This window comes from Lampris incognitus, chromosome 3 (genome assembly GCF_029633865.1).
Source record: "Lampris incognitus isolate fLamInc1 chromosome 3, fLamInc1.hap2, whole genome shotgun sequence".
Classification (NCBI taxonomy): Eukaryota; Metazoa; Chordata; class Actinopteri; order Lampriformes; family Lampridae; genus Lampris; species Lampris incognitus.
In genome coordinates, this window is record NC_079213.1 from 77,209,111 (window position 1) to 77,222,530 (window position 13,420).

A 13,420-nucleotide genomic window follows, 5' to 3' on the forward strand; every position below is an offset into this window, starting at 1 on the left:
GGCCGGGTTTGGTGCAGCCATAGCAGAGCTTGTTCTCTTTCACAAATTATCTTCTCTCCTCCAGAGTCTTGGCGATGAACTTGGGACATGCATGTAGCCCGTGTTGACTGTCTTGGCAGAACGCACAGGGGTTTTTTTTCTTTCCACTGGCTGGCTTTTGCTTGTCACTGTCCGTTGCAGTTTGCGTACTCAGAACACTCGCCTTGTTCCTCTTAGGGTCCCTGTTATTCGGTTTTGCTGTGCTAGACTCGGAGTTGCATAAGGCATAAGGTGAGGTGATCGGATTGCATGCGATCGCTGCCTCCTTTGCCATGAAGGTGGTGAAGTCCTTGAAGCTGGGGAATTCTTGATTCCTGTCCAAGGCTTCCGTAGCCTTCCTGTTCCATCGAGATGCTGCCCAATCTGGCAGTTTGTGGACCAGCTTCATGTTCTCTTCACAGTCGTTCAATATTTCGAGGCTCTTCACGTGAGACATTGCGTCTTGGCGGGCGTTCAAGAAGTCGGAAAAGTCTCTAAGTCCCTCTGCATCCCTTGGTTGGATTTTTGGCCACTTTGTGAGCCTGTCTCTGAAGGCTCTCTGTATGACAAAGGCCTGTCCGTATCGGTGATTCAGTTTGCTCCATGCGTCCTTGTAAGACTCGCCGTCGTTTCTGTAGAAGGTCCCTTCCAGTGTCTTACGAGCTGGGCCGCCTACATATTTCCTCAAGTAGTAAAGCTTGTCTGCTGAGGAGATGGCCTTTGAGTCAATGAGTGACATGAATGAAGTTCTCCACTCAGTGAACTGAATAGGGTCGCCATTAAATACCGATGGCTCTGGCACTGGAAGTCTATTCAGGGCTATACTATCTTGGAGGGCCCGGGCGAGGGACGACACGTTTACGTCAGGTGACGATGCCGTTATATTGAGGGTTTGGTTGCTGGTAACTGGGGAGCCGTGAAGATTTCTTTCAGGATCAGTAGAGTGGACACTGCCGCCCTGTGATGTTCCCTGGTTATAGACTTGAAGTCTGGCCCGTGCAGCCCTTAAGTCCTTTTTTGCCTGTAGACATTCAAGAGCGCGTTTTTCAACTTCAAGCTGCCACCTTTGTTGCTCCTCTGGCGTCCTTCGTTGCTCCTCTAGTGTCCTTTGTTGCTCCTCCAAACGTTGTATCTTCTCCCTTTGCTTATCTTCTTCAAGCAACCCTTCGAACTCCGCTTCCTTTGCTGCAAGCTCTGCTGCCGCGTCCACACGTTTGACTGTTAAAGTGCTGCCTTCGTGGCTGTGGACTGACTTTGACACTCTTGAGACAGTGGATCCATAGATTGAGCGCGCATAGCCGCCCTTGAGTCGCTCCTTGAGACGTCGTTGTGCTTGTTCTGCATCAAAATCTAAATCGATGTCTACAATCCTCTCGTAGGCGATTTTCTTAATCTCTGTTGTAGCTGCCTCACATGCATCAACAAGGCTTCTCATTTCGGCTGAGGGTGTGAAGTGACCTCGTATGTCATTATAGGTGTTCAACACAGCCTCTTTATCCTTCTCCAAAGTATCAAGCAGAGATGCCAGCTCAGTTTCCTTGAGGTCTTTCTTTAGCCGCTCTCTTGACTCACGAGCTCGACTCTTCCATTTTTCGCACGCTGAGAGGAGCTTTCTCTCCTTCTTCCTCACCTCCTCTTGTTGCAGTTCAAGCATTTTAGGAGTCGAGATCTTCACTCGAGTCGAACGTCGGAAGCTATCCCCATTTTGTTCTTGGAGTTGACTTTGGAGGCTACTTAGTGTTTCTTCCTTAGTTTGAATTTCCTTCTCTAAGTGTTCTATCTCTGTAGTCTCTAGCGTTTCGTTGAGAGCCTCTTGTAGCTTACTAATTTTAAGCTGTAGTCTATTTATCTGATTCTCTAGCTCTGACTGTGGGGCAGGATTCTCTGTTTCAGTCATATTCAATTCTGCCATGATAAATGTGATGTAATGAATTGTTTGCCTTTACTATAGCTCATAGACTACCCGAAGAGAGGAGCAGAGAACCTGGTATAGCTACAGACCGCTTAGAGGACTAGAGCCTATTACTGTAGGCTGACTGTTATATTACTCACTGCAAGGTTATAATATCAATCTCTCCACTGAATACAACATTCAGTTACCATTCAGACTGTATAAATCATGCATTAAACATTTCCCCCCTTTTTTTTACAGTCAACAGGAAGGATGATCAGTAAATGGATAGTAATAATAATAACAGTCAATAAGCAAAGTCACTTGATTCACTTGTTACTTTGTGTGAACTTATTTGTTCTATAAAGTCACATTGAGAAACATCAAATTCAATAAATGTCCATTGTTGTTGATGTCTTTTTCTTCTTAAACCTTTTCTTCTCAAACCATATGTTTATCGATGTTCTCAGTGAAGATGAATTGCTCCTTATCAATCAATGAAATGTTCCATACCTTTAGAGTCTGACCGTCGCACCAAACCTTTAGCCAGCTGCCTGATGACCGTAAAGTCTCTTTGTCTAGAAGACCCATAGAATGGCGCCGAGTTGCTCGACGAAGTGTCCGTTGTCAGCAACACCAGACGTAGTAGCAACTTGGCCCCGTGATTCGTCGTCGTAGACCTCTCGGTGCAGCGTGGCGGCAGGGTTGATGAAGGGGTTAACTCTTACTGTAGCATTCCAGCCGGACTTTATTCAGACGACGCACTCCAATAACGACTGATGGGTCCGTGGTGCGGTATCAGACCATTTATTGCAGCATTTTACTAGTCACACCGTAGACACACCATAGAACCACCGTAAGAGCTGTTCGCCTTCCAGCTAGTTGCTAAATAAATGATGATGATCAATGAATTATAAGTTGTCAATTCGTTCTGTGCATAGCGAACATGACCATCGTGTCCAACTTTCAGTTTTGTTCTGTCGTTTTCTCGCAGCAGCGCACAGCATCATGGGAGACCAGAGTTTTTTCAAATAAAGGTCACATAACAAAAGGAAGTGTAATTCGCTGTTAATATCAATCAGGACGGTACTTTAGGCACCAAATACAAATCAATAATGAGCACCATACAAATCAATAATAATAAAAAATATTATGACAAAATTATATGGGTCATTTACACATACCCACATCCGACTTCCCACCCGCAGCCGCGGCCAATTGTGTCTGCAGGGACGCCCGACCAAGCCAGCGGTAACACGGGGATTCGAACCGGCGATCTCCGTGTTGGTAGGCAACGGAATAGACCGCCGCGCTACCCGGGCAGATTTTTTGAAAGGGGGGGGTGTCTATATCGATATTTTTTTTCAATCATTTTGCTTCAATTACAAGTTAGATTTTACTTATTTTGAATGAAAGATCAAGAGGATAAGCAGCAAAGATATTTTTTCATAGCCACTTTTGCTCATATTTATAAAGGGGGCCAATATTAGTGGAGGGCAGTGTGTACCACTTACTATATTAACAGGCCGCTCTGCTGATTTTCTCTTATGACTAAACTATTACTGTGGCTTACCTAGTTGCATTGTAATTTAGTTTTTGCAACCTTCACTTTGCCCTCGACTAAGCTCATGGCTATGGTATTTTCCTTTAACTAGACTGCAGTGACCAATTTGAACATCCCTTCATTATATTCTTCAAGGGATCACCCTTTACATCCAGAAAAGCAAGGAACAAATATATCCGTTGTTATTCATCACAGGAAATATTTCAGAGGATACACCGAGTTTGCATTGCATTGTGCATTCACATGCACATATACCTACTTCTTGTTGAAACGAGAACACTTTATCCTCCTTTGGAGTCCAGCATATGCCAGCTAGCAAAACTGGGGAGGTGAACATTGATCTCTGGAGGATGTACTCCCATCTGCTCCCACTCATGTCAACGTCCGGATCCTAAGTTTGCATTTGAACTTTCTAACTTCTAAGGGGACCATCTAAGATTACAACAGTAAAGCTAGTGCAGGCGTATTCCACCAGTGCATGACTAGAGCTCAATGAAGACCAAGTTAACCATTTGACAGTTCTTTTTTAATCTCAAATAATTTCAATGACAACTTGCTCCAAGAATTGGGGACCCCCCCTTTTTGCTTGTTTACACAGCACAGCAAATAATATTACTGATAAGCTGTAAATACTAATAATAATGTCAAGCTGAAATGTATTTTATAGTAGAACCTCTAAGATGACACAATTGAAACGTATCGCCCAAAATCCAGCTGAGATAAGCAGCCAAAAACTTGACAACTCGAATTAAAATGTGTAACACACAAATATGAACAAACCCACTTTAATGGTGAGTAACAGACTATATAATGCCCTATAAACACTGACATTACATTTACAATGTAAACTATGTGAACCGCAGGCCTTTTATTGTGACCAAAAAATAAAAATAAAAAAGGAAAATAAAATAAAAAGGCCCTCTCACCTGTAGGGAGTGTGTTCCTGTCAGGAATCTCTCCCCATGTGAGAGTGGGTATGTAGGAATGCAGCAGTCAATAAGCTAGGGCTTGGTTCTGGCACATAAAATGTTATGCCAAGGCACAGCACGGACAGATCCTCACAAAGGAACGCTTCTTCCGTAGTGTGCAATTGGAATGAACGGCCAAAGCAAAGTGTATCAAAGCCAGGATGGATAAGTGGAAAATAACCATATGTCTCATAAATATCATCTACAAGAAAAAAAAAAAACTCCTCCCTAAACAGGGGTACACAATCATCATTTCCATGAACAATATATCCTAAGAATCAAAGGCAAACTCTTGGATTTTTTTTTCTTATCCAGTGTTGAGGCACGTGCTTTTATAGAAAATACATAGAGAAATATAAATGATATTTGGTAAATGGCATATTTTACAAAAAATGTACTGCAATGGAAAAAAAAGATGCATTGGTGCAAATGACAATAGCAAAATATTCAAGGTGCTGCTTAAAGTTCTTTATAAAACAGGGAAAAACAGAGTGTGATTCCAATCTTCCATGTGGTATTTAACAGTTCAGCTTGTGCATGAAGAGGACATCATGACCATATTTGCAAAAGTGCCGACAGTACACTTTTCATTCTTTTAAATACTGTAACTTTGAGCACTAAATGCCTCTTGCAAAAATATTTCACTAGCACCAGTAATACTCATGGCAGTTGTGAAACAATACTATATAGTGCAAACTTTAAACTAATAGCCTAATCTTTTGTAGTTGAAAAGAGCTTGTTATTTACGTACATTGACAACAAGTTATACATTGAGGCTGGATGATGCCAAACCAGTATTTATGGGGCAAAACTAGTGTGTGTGTGTGTGTGTGTGTGTGTGTGTATAAATAAAGCGGTTTTTTTTTTGGAAACCATCAATGGTGTTGATAAAAGTGCACAACAAATGAGGAGCGGAATATCAATATAGATGTAGGAAAAAAAACGTTTAATACATAGCAGTACAAGCTTGTTTTGTGCGTCGCACACTCATCAGCTGCTAATGTCATTAATAATGTAATGACATTAGCAGCTGATGAGTGTGCGACGCACGAAACAAGCTTGTACTGCTATGTATTATACGTTTTTTTCCCCTACATATATATATATATATATATATATACATATATATACTTTTCCAGGTGGTGTGTGTCTTCCTCAATCTTGGGGTCCACTCTCTCAGTTTGGGGGTCACAGCCCCTACTGCTCCTATTACCACTGGGATTACTGTGGATTTCACCTTCCACATCCGATCTAGTTCTTCCTTCAGCCCTTGGTATTTCCCTGGCTTCTCATGCTCCTTCTTCCTGATGTTGCCGTTGCTCGGGATTGCTATATCGAGCACTCGCTGTCTTCTGTTCCTTGTCGACCACCACAGTGTCTGGTTGGTTAGCCAGCACCTGCTTGTCAGTCTGAAACTTGAAGAAGTCCAGCAGGATCTTAGCTCTGCCATTCTCAACTTCCTTTGGTGGTGTCTCCCATTTGGACTTGAAGATAACAGCAAACAGGCCCAAAGATCAAAGATTGAACAATGAGGTGGGAAACACGACTTCACAAGGAAAAAAGACAGCGAGGGGAGCAATACTTCACTTTGTGCTCTAGTACTCCAATTTTCTTAAATTGACATATCTTGGATATTTCTGATACATAGATTCCAATGAGGACTTCAACTTCATTCTTAATACATATTTATATCTCAAATTCTACAGCTTATAGGGGTATTCACAGGAATGCATTGAATGGCAGAAGAGCTATTAACAGGCTCATTAACAATCTACTTTTGAAACTGAGCCTTATTTAAAGATCCAGCAATGAGGATGAAATATTGTCTGAGGCAATGCTACTCTGTGCTTATCCCTGTTGAAAAAGATTCAAGTTAAGATAAATCTCTTCAATTATGAACATGGGAATTCTGACATATATAACAAAGGGATGAAAAAAAAAACACAAATCTTCTCTCCATAGGCTCATGAACACCCATTCAAGGCCATAGTGTCACTTGATACAGATATATGGATTTACAGGCGCAGCTGAAGGAATGAGTAGGGAACCATTTCAGAAGAATACTGCTGAATGACCCAGTAATGGAATGTCTCTGGTCTGCTTGCTCTTAAATAAAAGTCCTGATCAAGTACTAAGAGACATTTTTCCAAAATAAAAACTTCCAGAGTTTGAAAAATGAGGAGATATTCCAGTTCTTCAATCTCCCAAATCCCCAAAAAATTTCACTATAGCTTTATCTAAAATATAACAGCAAGTACCTATTTATAACTTTATAAAACAATTAAACAATCCTCTTGAAAAATACAATAAAATTCTGTAAAAATTAACGTGCAAATTTGAGTTTGAATAACATACTTATGACTATAACTCATCATAAGATAGTTTGGAGCGAGTGCTCTTTGGAACGGTTTACAACCTGCTCTTCTGTCCTCAGTGTGGGGTGATCGGTGTGATCATGCCTCGATTTCAACTCTGGGTTCCTCGTGTAGGTGACACACTGGGACCCCCCAGTAGGGGGCAATGTCAGTTGTACACTATCCTTTTGTGTGAGGACTGGGGTAGAGGTGACCCAGCGGGACAGGCTCAGATCTGATGGATCGAAAGCCTTATCAAGACATTCAGAGTCCTTGGTGGGAGTTGGTTGGGACTCCTGCATGAGCTGAGGAGCTTCTTTGGTGTAAGGAAGAGTGTCTGTTTCTGTAGAAGTTAAAGTGTAGGGATCTGGGGGGCCATTTTCACTGTCTCTGAACACCGGTGGACTCCTCTGGCCCTTGCAATGGGGATTGCTGGCATCATCCACTCGTAAGGCTGACCCCTGACAACCCTGTGGTGTCTTAGAGTTGGTAAAGCTCTGTTGGCCTCTTTGACTGCAACCTTTTGGGGCAGGCTTGATGAAGGACAGGAAAGAAGGCTTAAGGCCAAGCTGTGACCCCACCTTGATCCTGCTCAGGCTAAGGATGTTCCTGCGAGTTTCGCCAGGGAGTTTATCCAACTGCCTTCCAACTTGGACAGAGCTGGGGAACAGGATGCCTTGACACGCCCTGTAGAAGTATCTGAAAGATAAAGTAAAGCCAGACTTCAAGATACACAGTCAGCACTACTATGATTACAAATACCAGACACTCAGGATAAACATAAAAGGCATCTGGTATCAATAACAGATATAACTCATGACAACGGGCTTGTGCGTATTTTCACATCCACAACACAACCTTTTAGTGTACCTGGGCAAAATTGATGTGACAGGGGTGATGCCACAGAGCAGGTAGAACATGGGATCTTGAAGCAGCCTTTGCATGGTCCAGTAAGGGTTGGAGGGGGAGTAGCAGGTTGGACAGGAGCCATTATAACACAGAGCCACCGTGAAGAACAAGGCTATGCTGAAGGTAATAGAAACCCAGTTTATCCAGGTCTAGAGCAAATTGGGATAAGTGAAAAAATGGGATCGACTGGGTGAAAGACATCTGACTCAGTGACTCACTATAGCATTATTCCCCTTGAAACACCACACACACACACACACACACACACACACACACACACACACACACACACACACACACACACACACACACACACACACACACACACACACACACACACACACACACACACACACACACACACTTATACCTGAAAACTAAAGCACATAATTAATTATGGTCTCCAAGCACACACAGTGTGGGGACGAGAAAAAGTGCTGGCTGGTTTCACCTCAAATACCCTTCACTTACTTTCACAGCTATATACCAATGTGTGCAGTATTTTCCTGAGCAGCCAGAGAATGAAGTACCTGCCAGCTAAACATTTGGAAATATTTAATTTTGGTCAGTGCTGTTCACTTTGTATTCAGGCTTCCATGCACTAGAGGCCATCATGTCCAGTTAATGATAAGGACATTTTTCATGCACAAAAGTTTTCAGACTAAAATTTACAGGCTCAGCATAATGGAAATGACTGCTCTATTGCAGGGTCATAAATTCTCATGACCGAGACTGCTGTGCCATTTATGAGAATCACACACGGGTACCTGAGATTCAAATTTAGGCAAAGCAAAAGGTATAAACAGGTATCAGTTTCCCCATGGCTATGTCAAATGGTGGTGTGCCATAATGTGGTGGATACAGTTTGCAGAAGGCTTGGATGGAGACAGACTAACTGCCAGGCTGATATATAGTCCCTGATGCTGCAGTGCCTTCTAGTTCAATCTAATCAGCCAGAGTTAATGCATAAGTATCCACGGGCGTTTCAGCCTCCTCATGGCTACACTTGCAAAGCCAAAATGCTGATTTGAGTGGAGGAAAGCAGCTCTTTGAGAGGAGGAACCTTTTTAATCTTGGAGGTATAATACTGCTACTTTACTACTGGTGCCCATACCTCTGAAAAACAATGAATTCATTTTCACAAAATCCTAGTAGAAAAATGTAGCTAGCTAACAAACTTTTTGTTGGACTAACTTCATCCAACTTGAGCTTGCTCAATGGATTTCTGATCAACCGATTTTAAATACAGCTTCATTTAAAGTTAGTCTATCATGTTGTAAATTGTTATATATAATATACATAATTATATTATATATTGTTGTGTTGTAGTGTTGTTATTCTATGTTAAGTACACTGAGAGCGCCATGAATCCGGAGTCAAATTCCATGTATGTGCAAACTTACATGGCCAATAAACATGATTCTGATTCTGATGTAACGTAAAAGAAGTTTCTTACCCAGGTTTTGGTTTCAATGCCCAAGTGTACCAGTATGGTGAACAAGGCTATGGTAGTAATGGGAGTTCCCCATGTAAACATATCCACATCAGAGTCAGCATAGGCCTGGTAAGAATGGGAGGGTAAAAGACAGGGAAATGATGGGAGGGGGAGAGAGAATGGCAGAATACAGAAATATCACTGGCTAAGTCAGGGCAACAGAAAAAATTTCCATCTTAATTAAAAACCCAAAGAAATTCAAAATATACTCACAAAGTAAGGAATGAAGAAACAGACCAGGCTTTGGTAGAAGGCATCGATCATATTCATCCAGAACATATATGGCTTGTATTCCTGCAAGGTAGACAGTGTTTATCAGACATGTACATATATCTACAGTCACTTGGATTTAGTTGTCTCCCTCTGAGGCAAACTGAGAATCAGAATAACAAAAAAGGTAAAGGTGCTTTTTTAATTGCCCCCCCCCATAATGTAGTAACATGAATAAAACAATTGGATTTTACAAAACTAGAACTGTACTTTAACTGATTCAACATTCTTTTGTGGCTTGCTGATCTACTGTGTTGATATACTGTGTACACAATTGTTGATGAATATACAATAGGACAAAACAAACACACAACCCCCCCCCCCGCCCCAATCCCCCCCCCCACACACACACACACACACGTTACGTGTCATCACAATATATGGAACACACTGGCATGCAAACAAATTGATCGGGGGGGGGGGGGACAAAAATAGCCCGATTGTGGTCTGAACCTCTGAGTTCTGCCCATTCATGTAGAGTTGAGGTAGTTGCTGGAGAGTCTCTGCTGACACATCTTTGTCCAGTGTGCCAGTGATGAGTTGTGGGAAGGCAGAAAACATCAGGTTGAAGAAGATAAGATACCATTGGTCAATCATGGCTGAACCTGAGAATCCACAGTAGAACTGATACCAGAAGATAAGGGCTACAAACATCTGTGGGAACAAAAAACAATATCACTTTTTTATGCATACATTCCAGGAAGTAGGGTGAAACATGGAAATAAACAATAACTTAAACAAGTGCTAGTGGGCTACTGATTCCCCATTCATGGATTCCATTTAAATCACTTGCCTATTTTGTGTCATTGTAAGCCAACCTTGTATCATGCTTTTCGTGCTCATAGTCACAAAAATTAAGCTATTGAATCGTGTCTTGGAACACAATTGTCCGACTTATTACGTGCTAACCAGAACGAATTTTAAAACCATACATTTTAAATGGGAGCATGGGGGAATGGGGAATATTGGGAGAAGAATGCTGAATATGGAGCTGACAGGGAAGAGGGAACGAGGAAGGCCAAAGAGGAGGTTTATGGATGTGGTGAGGGAGGACACGCAGGTGGCTGGCATGACAGAGGAAGATGCAGAGGACAGGAAGAGATGGAAAAGGATGATCCACTGTAGCGACCCCTAACGGGAGCAGCCAAAAGTAGTAGTAGTAGTAGAGATTTTAAATGGGAGCATTTCTCAAGACTTTTTTTCGTGCTGGACTCAACAACATTTAAACCAATGCATTTCAATTGGGAGCTTTTCAATTCAATTCAATTTATTGTCATTAAAAACAATGTGCAGGCACATGTTAAAAATGAAATGAGGACTGTGGCTTCACCAAACAGTGCAAGACAGATACAGACAAACACAGTATAACATATACACACATGAAGACCAAAAGCTAAAAGTAAGTTAAAAAAGAGCAAGAGTACAAAATATTTAAAAATATCTACAGACATTCAGTGGGTGGCCAGGTTCAGGTGGGCAACAGCTTGTGGAAAGAAGCTGTTTTTGAGCCTGGTAGTATGAGCGCCTCCCAGGGTGCAGGGGGGAGAACAGTCCATGGTTGGGGTGGGTGAGATCTCTGCCAATGCTGAGACCCCTTTGAAGGCAACGTTTTTGATAAATGTCTTTTTTGGCTGGGAGCTGGGTACCGGTGATATGACGACCCGCTGCAGAGCTTTCTGGTCTACCGAGGTGCAGTTGCCGTACCACACTGAGATGCAGCTGGTCAGGATGCTCTCTATGGTGCAGTGGTAGAAGTTGGTGAGAATTTTGGGGGATAGATGGGCGCTCCTCAGCCTCCGCAGGAAATGCAAGCGTTGTTGAGCCTTTTTCACAAAGGCCTGGGTGTTTAATGTCCAGGAAAGTTCCTCGCTGATGTGGACTCCATTTAAAGCTGGAAACATGCTCCACTTCCACCCCATTGATGTGTATGGGGGAGTGGCTGCAGCTTCTAGACCTCCTGAAGTCCACATTCAGCTCCTTCATCTTCTGCATATTGAGGACAAGATTGTTGGTAGTACACCATGATGTGAGGTGCTGAATCTCATCCCTGCAGGCCATCTTGTCATTGTTGGTGATACAGCCAATGACTGTGGTGTCATCTGCAAACTTAACTATAACATTTGAAGGGTGAGTTGGCAGGCAGTGATGGGTAAAGAGGGAGAAAAGGAGGGGGCTCAGAACACAGCCTTGAGGGGCACCTGTGCTGAGGGTCAGGGTGGAGGAGGTGTGGTCACCTAACCTAACAGACTGAGGTCTGTTGGTCAGGAAGTCCAGGGTCCAGTTACAGAGGGAGGGGTTAAGGCCAAGGGAGAGGAGTGTGGTGGTTAGTTTGGCGGGGATGATAGTGTTGAAGGCAGAGCTATAATCTATAAACAGCATCCGGATGTATGTGTTGTTAAGTTCAAGGTGGGTCAGAGCAAAGTGCAGGGCAATGGCATCCTCAGTGCCATTGCCCAGTTCGGTAGGCGAATTGATGTGGGTCAAATGTGGGGGAGATAATATTTTTGATGTGAGCCAGAACCAGTCTCTCAAAGCACTTCATGGCAATGGGGGTGAGTGCTATGGGTTGGTAGTCATTCAGACATGTGGATGTTGGTTTCTTGGAGACAGGAATGATAGAGGTGGTCTTAAAGCATGCCAGGACTATGGATTGGGACAGTGAGAGGGTAAAAATAGTTGTGAAGACCTCAGCCAGCTGGTCGACACATTCCCAGAGGACCCGACCCGGTATGCTGTCCGGTCCGGCAGCCTCCCATGTGTTCAACTTTAGAAGGGGGGGGGGGCAACCTAGTCGCCAGAATAAAATTTGGCATTTTATGTTTCTGCAAACCAAACTAGTAATTTTGGCCTACTCTGAAGCTTATTTTCCTGATGAAAGCCAAGATCTTTATTTTCAGACCTAACCCTAACCCAGGCAATTCAGGCCCCATACCTGTATTAACGCCCTGGATGGTCAGCAGGATTGCAATATGTAAAGGTGACTACACAGACAAACAAACAAAACAATTTTGATTAAATAAGTCACATTTACATATTACAATCCTGCTGACCATCCAGGGCATTAAGACAGGTATGGGGCCTGAATTGATTGGGTTAGGGTTAGATCTGAAAAGAAAGATCTTGCATATATTAAATATTTACTGCAGCTGAAACATAAATTACACTGTATTTAGGTGGCTTATTTGAAAAAAGAATACAAACGTTGATATATTTAGGATATTTTAGCAAGTATTGTAGAAATGCGTTTTAGGGTTGTGTTCATCAACATCAGAAACGTTCGGAAACTTTGCGTTCTAACAATTTTCTGGCGAGACCTGAAAATACCTTTGTAATAACTATCAAACTGAATATCATATACATTCATTGAATGAAGATTATGACAATAAAATGCAAATTTCTCACTAGAAATGTTATCAAAATGGTTTTTAATGCTGAAACTATCTTAAAATATGGCATTTTGGGTATCCGGGCAGCGTAGTGGTTTATTCCGTTGCCTACCAACACGGGGATCGGTGGTTCGAATCCCCGTGTTACCTCCGGCTTGGGCAGGTGTCCCCACAGACACAATCGGCTGTGTCTGCGGTTGGGAAGCCGGATGTGGGTATGTGTCCTGGTTGCTGCACTAGCGCCTCCTCTGGTCGTTCAGGGGAACTGGGGGGAATAGCGTGATCCTCCCACGCGCTATGTCCCCCTGGCGAAACTCCTCATTGTCCGGTGAAAAGAAGTGGCTGGCGACTCCACATGTATCGGAGGAGGCATTTGGTAGTCTGCAGCCCTCCCCGGATCAGCAGAGCGGGTGGAGCAGTGACCGGGATGGCTTGGAAGAGTGGGGTAATTGGCTGGATACAATTGGGGAGTAAAAGGGGCGGAAACCCCCCCCCCCAAAAAAAAATACATATATACTGTGTGTGTGTGTGTGTGTGTGTGTATAAATATATACATATATTGCAT

The 13,420-nt window shown here is 42.9% G+C and overlaps 1 protein-coding gene across 1 annotated transcript in view; it reads right to left on the reverse strand.

The window, feature by feature from the left end:
- Positions 1–6,812: 6,812 nt before the first annotated feature.
- Positions 6,813–13,420, reverse strand: part of atp10a (ATPase phospholipid transporting 10A) — a 41,381-nt gene continuing 34,773 nt past the window's right edge. Inside the window, exons 17-21 of the mRNA XM_056276812.1 lie at positions 9,923–10,123; positions 9,413–9,493; positions 9,161–9,265; positions 7,666–7,853; positions 6,813–7,494 (exon numbers count right to left, since the gene is read on the reverse strand). Coding sequence (XP_056132787.1) covers positions 6,813–7,494; positions 7,666–7,853; positions 9,161–9,265; positions 9,413–9,493; positions 9,923–10,123 — 1,257 coding nt within the window. The remainder of the gene's footprint in view (positions 7,495–7,665; positions 7,854–9,160; positions 9,266–9,412; positions 9,494–9,922; positions 10,124–13,420) is intronic.